The sequence below is a fragment of the Lathyrus oleraceus genome, chromosome 5 (assembly GCF_024323335.1).
Source record: "Lathyrus oleraceus cultivar Zhongwan6 chromosome 5, CAAS_Psat_ZW6_1.0, whole genome shotgun sequence".
Lineage (NCBI taxonomy): Eukaryota > Viridiplantae > Streptophyta > Magnoliopsida > Fabales > Fabaceae > Lathyrus > Lathyrus oleraceus.
The window spans coordinates 235,847,457-235,855,948 of NC_066583.1; the positions used below are offsets into that span (position 1 = coordinate 235,847,457).

At 32.2% G+C, this 8,492-nt stretch overlaps 1 protein-coding gene across 1 annotated transcript; it reads left to right on the forward strand.

The window, feature by feature from the left end:
* Positions 1-877: 877 nt before the first annotated feature.
* LOC127083322 (uncharacterized) lies at positions 878-1,939 on the forward strand. The gene is made up of 3 exons (XM_051023631.1): positions 878-1,042; positions 1,138-1,217; positions 1,337-1,939. The coding sequence occupies exons 1-3, from the start codon at positions 1,034-1,036 to the stop codon at positions 1,821-1,823; spliced, it is 576 nt and encodes a 191-aa protein (XP_050879588.1). The 5' UTR covers positions 878-1,033; the 3' UTR covers positions 1,824-1,939.
* The last annotated feature ends 6,553 nt before the right edge of the window (positions 1,940-8,492 follow it).

Here is an 8,492-nt window from a genome sequence, read left to right on the forward strand (position 1 = left end):
AAAGAAGAGTTGCAAGTGGCCAAGAGAATGTGTGGTAAGAAAGTGGTTATAAGTAGTAACAAATATCTCAAGTGACATCATTCTTGTAATGTTTGTTCTACCGGAGGTATTGATCAATTATTAGTGTTACCAAAATGTCTCAATTAATAAAATGTCAGTCCCAATTAATATTAATTAAGTCAACCTGAACTCACTATTTACTCTATTTATCCTGATTGACAACTTTTAGAGCACATAAAAATTCAATTGATCTCAATTAATAGGAGTTTGGGTAATTAAGAAAATATGAGGTATTATATAATATATATACACATATAATAATTATTTAAAAATAATAATTAAATATAAAATATTAAATTTGTCATTTCGAAACGAGGTTTGTCTAATTGTTATGGAATTATTTATTCATTATTTACAATTTTTCGTTAATCGTAAGGAAATAATATTTTTAACTCTTTTTTGCATCTATTTTTTATTTATTCTATAAATACATATTTTTTATATTAAACTATTAAATAAACTTTTTCATATCAACTAAATAAAACGTAAAAAGACACAGACTATATTATTAAAAAATTCAACTTTTTTATTTATTAAAAAAAAATAGATTAATGACTTTTTCAAGAACTAAATTAGATTTTAATATCTAAATAATCTATAAATTAGTCAATTGAATTTGTTTCCATTGTTTGGGACGAACGGACTGTTTTCCATGACAGTGAGTGACAAGGCTTAAATATAAAACGACCGGATTGAGTAAGCATTGACCCTGAAAGTCATTACTTTGCCCGCCAACCACATACTTTGATCGGTTAAGGAATGATCGCTGGAATACTAAAAATTAATTTTTTTCAAAACTAAAACTAGTTCGTTGCTTACACACCCATATAAGTGGGTTGTTCCCTGCCTATAAATACGCAAAATGCATGAGCAATTCCTCATACACTTTCAGACTTCTTTAATCATAAATCACTCCCACACTTCATCTAAACAAAGCTTCTTCTAATCCATTAAATTATATCTCATAATCGTTATGGCCAAGGTAATGAATAATCCTCACCATAATTATTATAAGTGAATATCTACATGTATTTTCATCAAATGAATAATATATCTTTGATTGTAAAATGTTTGCAGCAAAGGGTAGTGATCAAATTGACTATGGAGAACCAAAAATCAAGGTCCAGTGCCATGAAGGTTGTAATTGGAGTTTGCGGTAATAAGTTAATTAATTCACTAAGATTTTCTCACCATTAATACTTCTAATAAATAAAAAAAAGAAGTTCAAAACCATCACTTAATTATCGAAATTGATCATGTGAAAAAATACTCAGGAAGTGGAAAGTGCAGCTATACGAGGAGATTACAAGGATGAAATAGAGGTAACTGGAGAAAGGATAGACTCAGTTAAACTCACAAGGCTGCTAAGAAAGAAATTTTGCTATGCAGATTTGGTAAGTGATAGTGATCTGGGAAAGAAAGAGGAAAAGAAAGAAGAGGCAATTGTGGCATGGCTTAATTATGTTCCTCTTAAACTCACAAGGCTGCTAAGAAAGAAATTTTGCTATGCAGATTTAGCAAGTGTTAGTGATGTGGAAAAGAAAGAGGAGGCAATTGTGGCATGGCCTAATTATGTTAATTGTGTTCCTCATTATAATTACCCTGTGTGTGAGATTATAAGGAACTCGTATCAATACGAGGACCCTTGTAATTGTTGTGAGAGTTTTTCATTAGGGAATATTGAAAATTGTGAGACCTTTTCTTTTCTAGCACAATATCGTTGTGAGAGACAAACCACATATTTATCTAAAATCTTAAGATGATAGGTGATTGAGTTCTCTTACTTGTAAATGCTCAAGTCTCCACATTATCAACCAATGTGAGACTATTATCCACACTACCCACACTTGATACATTCTCAACAGTAATTATTCCATCCTGTGAATGTCGTCAACGGGTTTCAAAAGAAGAAATCGATATATTATTATTATAAAATCAAGAAAACATACATAAAGTATGTATATGGACTTTTCCCCAAAGCTAGTTAATTTAACAACCAAATTCTTCTGTCTATATGTATAACATCGACACATAAGATAAAATCATCATGATTCATGATAAAAAAATCTTTTAACATAAAACTTAGATATGTTTTTGACCCTTTTAAACATTACAATAATTGTTTTTTGTTCTTTAAGAAAAAATTTGAACCAGTTAGATATCCTTATAAATTAATTTTTACTTCATATTTATTTATATAGTTATCCATAAAATAACGTCTTTTTGCTCGTGCTCTTGTGTATTAACAACTATTTTTGGATGCAACAGATAAAAAATAACTAATTAAATTGATAATTCAAAACAAATCACATTGAAAACAAAACCATTTTATTGTTTGGTTAAAAAATCAAACCAAATTTATGAAAATCATAGTAGTTCGGTTCGATTTTCGGTTTTAGTTTTTAGAAACTACCAAATCGGTGAACTGAATCGATCGATAACTATAGTTACTATTCTTCGTGTTTCGAGTTCTCTTGATTAGTTTTTAGTTATTTTTTATACCTTTTTTGCGTCTTCTTATGTAGAGAAATTTCATCAAATTTTGTTAGAAAATAATTTTGATGTGTATTTGAGATTGAAACATGTTAATTTATGTATATGACAATCTTATGTTATTATTTATGTCTTTTATTTGTTAGTGTTTTATATGCAATAAATACAATTTGGAACGTTGTTGGAAAAATATATTATGAAATATATGAATAAAATTATATGAAATGTATTATTAAAAAAAATAATAGTAGAAAATACAATGAAAAACATAATAGCAGAGAATACACAAATTAATATAATTAAAAAAAGAGTGATGTAAACCGATCAACCAAATAAAACCAAACCAGTTAGTTTGCTTCGGTTTCATTATTGAAAAACACTAAAAACAAAATCAAAACAAACTGATGGTAATATTATCGGTTTGGATTTTTTTGGGACCAAAAACTGGTCCAAACCGAATTGATTACATCCCCTAATGAAGATTTCAAGTGAAGAGAAAAGACAGAGGTGAGAAAAGATCAAGGTTGTTAGTTCAGGCTTCGACGATCCTTAGAGTCACCCCAAGGATTTTATTGTCAAGGGAAAGAAGAGGCAAGTTGAGGGACCTATTTCAGACTCACCTAATGTGAAGGTTCAAAGGCTAAAGGAAGATCCTTAATTTGTTGCTGGTAGCGCCTCACCTACTCTTGGGAAGGCGAACGCTCAAGCGCCCTCAACAGGTGAGGCTCCCCCACCTTATGTGACTTCGTGGAGTGATGTCGGCTTTAACGCCCTCTGATATAAGAGTTCTCACCTCCCATTTCCATGGAATTTCCCGCTAATTACCAGACCTTTCTCTCCTAATAGATCTCAGCTATTGTAAATATAAATGATAACCTTCTACTGTGCGTGCTCATGTTGCAGGATGTTGACCAAGAGAGGTGGCATAAGGGTGAGAAAGAGCGTAGGGAGAAGTTCAAGGATCAAGTAAATGCCTTTAATTAGAGCCAAAGGATGTTGAATTTCCTCCAGAAATACAAGAAGAAATGGGAGAAGACTCTGGCGGATGTGGAGGCCAAGGCAGAAAGCATGTCCAGTGAGAAGAAGTCCCTGTGTTAACCTAGGATTTTTGTCTAAGTGAAAAGTCAACGAATTGATGGTTATATAGACATTACTAAGTGTCTAAAGCTTAAGCCAAAAGCTTCAACATATGTAATGTATCAATCTGTTGTTTCGATTGACCTGTAAGTGATGTTGAGGTCAAGAACGGTTTGGAGGAGTCTCAGGAACAGATCCACAAGATCAAAGTCAGTCTCTCTTCCAAGCATGTTCAGAATCTTGAAAGATCTCATAAAAACCCTTTGATATGACATCAAAATCGACACATTTAAGTGTTAAGGAATAAGTACTTAAAATATTTTCAAGTCCAAAGACCATGATGAAGATATATCTCAGCCTTCGACAAGGGAGGTTAAAGCGTTCAGAAACGGTTATCAACACAGATATCACCATGTTTCATTTTGGTTTTCAACATTTTCTCTATGAAGATGCATGAAAGCAAGTTAGAGCATAGTAACCCCCACGTAGTAGGACATACGTCCAACATGTAAATAACAATTGTTGTCGATAGTTATTTTATGACTACTATATAATGCAGGCTTATGCATTGTAGTCAAGGTCACAAAATTCTCATTTATTCTCCATAGAACTAGAGAACCCAAGTGATCAAGCGAAATAATTTGTGTGAATTGTGAGTCCATGTCCACTCTTTAAAATTGTTGCAAATTCTTTATCTTTCAAGCATTTACACTTAACACCATTTACTTTGATTACTTTAATTATTGCTTTTTATCTTTATCCAAAGTGTATGGCTTGTATTCAATTGATTTATTACCCAAGCGTTTTAAATCCAAATGACACACTTTTCATTGTATATTTTCTTTACACAAATTGTCTTTGAGATTTTTCGAGTTAATATTTTAAGTGAACTAAACTTGTGATTGTTTACTAAAAACACCAGTAAACAAATTGGCATGCCCAGTGAGACCTTTTTGTGTTAAAAGTTTATTTTTTGCAGAAAAGTTGTGTTCTCTATGTCCAGTTTTTTGTTCTTTGTTCATGAAATGACTTTATTTGTCGAGTGTGTCTGTGAAGTGGCAAGACTCTCCCTGAAATGGCGTCCACCGTCTAAATTATGCCCTTCCCCAAGAAGATGCTCCAAATTCAGAAGAACAACCAGTCACGTCAATTGTTGGTCATGTAGGAACTTCAACTTCTATTGGAGAAATGCCTACCGTTATAAGTCAGGTAACTACGTCGACTATATCACCAAAAATGGTGGTATCCTTACCGCAAGGAACAAGTGAGCCCACTAACCCTAGGGCTACCTAAAATATGATAGGAGACCAAAAACCTCATATTCTATTGAGTTTCACGTTACCTCTAAGTGGTAGGATGATCGGTCACCATTTTCACTATGTTTTCATTACTTATCCGACAACAAACCAAGGATTTTGGAACACTTTGTGCGTGTTATGGTATTCATCCGTTGTCGCACACAGGTCAAAAACGAGTAATAAAAGTGTAATAAAACGGAAGCGACACTCGAGTATCGTATCACAAGGACTCTTGAATGCTATAACCAAACGAATGAAAAGAAGGGGGTTTTTAAGGTTCAAAACTTAAATCGAATATGATTAAAGGTAAAAAGAAAAATTGATAAATAAGCTAATCTATTGTATCGATTTCCGACTTATCATCGATTCTTATAATTTCAATTCCCTAGCGGATTCAATCCCATTCGATTATAATACCCACTGACAAGCGCAAATTGGTATTATATGATGTATATTCATAATTTCCGAATTAAGCAAACGGATTTAAGCAGACGCGAATTAAGCAAACACGATTTAATCAAACACGATAACGAAAAAACTACGCTAACGTGATTATAGTTAAGGATCATACAAGCAATCAAATTTAATCAACTCTATCCTATAAGAAACAATCGAATTAAGCAAACGAAAGTAATCGAATTAAGCAAACGAGTTTATAGGAAGAATTAAAAAGAAATTAAAATTAAATTGAAATTAATAAAAACCTCAAAGTGGAATTCGAATACAACATATCAGCTCTTTGGAAATTAGCTCTCCATGAAATATTCTAAGCAATATTGTATCATCAAAATTCAGAACTAGGATTACTATAGTATTGAAAGACCTAATATAATAAAAGGCAAATTCGGACCCTTATAGGATCTGGCCCGAAAATTACAAAAACTGGCCCAAACTAACTATTTTAATTAAGTCTGGAACTTTAACGAATTATTTGGCCCTTCTTCACTCAGAATCTGATTTTGACTTCAACATGAAACTTTTAATTTTTCTTCTTAGCTTTCCAACGCATATTAGAACGCGTTAATCCGACTTCTATAGTTCAAGTTATGATCTGCATAGTGATAAGGTATCAAATAATTGTTTATGCTGAAAATAAAGTACGAAAATAAAATAAAGCAAAAAATAAACTTAAATCTAAAAACATAATAAAATAGTAAAATAAGTAAAATAAACTAAGGAAATGCCTAAGTACAATTATATAAGAATATGCATCAAAATGCACTGATCAAATTCCCCCACACTTGAACTTTTGCACTCCGAGCAAAATTATAAATTAAAAACTCAAAACAGAAAAACAAGAACAAACAAAACATGCAATTCCAAAGGTTATCAAGATACAAGGTGCAAGCAAAGTTCTAAGTCTAAACTTCAAGAATATGGTGTTAGTAAGCAACTTTTTGTGACATTCAAAGCAGATAGGAAAACAGCTTACGAAAGAGTACATCAACAACAGTAAGATCCTCACAAGATATTATTCACTCAACTCTCAAGTGTTTAAATTAACTGTTTACACTCAAAGCACAACATGAAAATTAGTACTACCATAAGCTTGAAAAGACTCTAACATCCACAATTGAAATACATGCACACACAGATCAAAAGGACTTTTAGTTGGTTGTAACGTGACCAAGGTAAGGGTGAGATAAATCATAAGGGGTACTAGGCTAAAATTCAAAGAGATAAAAGAGACTTGAAAGAAACTGCGGGAGTTGAATTTACAAAATATTTCATTCACTTGAACAACTCTATAGCAATTGTTTTCTCTTCCCCTTCCTCTTTTTATTCTTTTTTTTGAAGGAGTATGTATTGACATGTATTGAAATATTACAAACATAATTCTTTTTTTTCTTCCTCTTATTCTTCTATTTTTTCTTCCTCTTATCCTTCTATTTTTTCATTCCTTTTTTTTTCTTTTCTATTTTTTTTTCTTTTTCTGCCAACTTCTGAAATATTACAAATATAATTATTCAACCCCACACAACTCCAAACAAGACTCTTTCAACCCTTTGAATAAGGTGATAACATTATTTTTCACTTTTCGGCTTGTAATGAATTTTAAATAAAAAAAGGATAATAGGCTCAAGGGGGTTTCAAACAAGGGATGCAATTATTTTAGGGTTGGCTTTTTGGCTAACTGGCTAAAAAAACAAACGAAAACAAAATTGCCTTTATCATATCAGTGTGCACAAGTAAACAACAACATCAACAAGAGTCAATTCAAGTTCTAGAGACTAACAGACATGAGTGAACCACACAAGAAAGAAAGAGATGGATTTTTATATGTTATCCATATAAGGCTCAAAATCTCATAAGGTTAATTGATCTACCACAAATGATGTACAATTTAGAGTTTAGTCATTCCTATCATACTAAAAATGCACAGCAAATTTTTCACATCACACTACAAGATTTTAGTCAAGAGAACTAAGAAAAATACTCATAATTGTAACTCAAAAACCAAAGGAAAAACATGCAATTTTTTTTAAGAAAGCAAACAAAAACCAAAACAGAGAAAAATTGAAAACAAAACAAAGAAAACAAAACAAATAAATGGTTCTCTCCCCCACACTTAAAATATACATTATCCTCAATGAAAGAGCATAAATATAAAATAAGAGTGAGAGAAAGGAAAGAACATACCCGAGGAGTCAAGGCGGATTAATGATCGCATAAGCAGCCTTTCCCAAAGAGAGCTCTTCTACAGTCTCTTCTTCCAAAGTCGGGTTCTCATGGAGTCACTTTAGATAGTATCCATTGACCTTGAAATTTTGATTAGTGCATTTGCCTTGTATTCCAGGATCAAAAAAGTATCTTCGATAAGTAAAAGTGTTGAATGGGCACGTGAAAGTGATCTCCTTTTTCACAACATCAAGAATTAAAGGATTACGAGGCTGCCTCACTACTTTTGTTTCATCTTTAAGTGATATCCTATGCATATATATGGATGGGCTAATATCACGAGTGTCAGTCAAGGTCCATCCAATTCCCTTCTTATGTTTCTGCTTAAGTTGAAGCTTTGATGAATAATATGAATCCTCAGAAAGTGGTTTAGGCTCTACAGAATGTGATTGTTCAATGGATAATATATTTGGGACAATTGGGATGTCAAAAGTGTCAACTACATAAACAACTTTGTTTACACTATCACCCTGCAAGGCAGCATCAATCTCAGCATAAACAACACAAATGTTAGTGTTAGTACAATCATCACATGAGTAAATATCATCAAAACCAGATAAAGTTGGAAAATAAGCTGAAAACAAATCAGAATAAGTTTCATCAACAACTTCAGAAAGCAACTCTATTTGAAAAACAGAATGCTCTTCCTTGTCAATCTTCTTATTTTTCAGTACTCTTTGTGGAAAATGGATTGATGGTACATACTCTTTTTCAGCCTCAACAACAGAAGGTTTAAGATGTTGCACTAAATTTTTTTTTTGGGATGGTTCTATAACTTTTTCGGTCCTCAAGGAAATTGCACTCACATTAGGGCCTTTTGGATTAACTACTGTTTGGGCAAGTAGTTCGTTTCATCCTTGAGCTTGTTGCATGACACTCATTGAA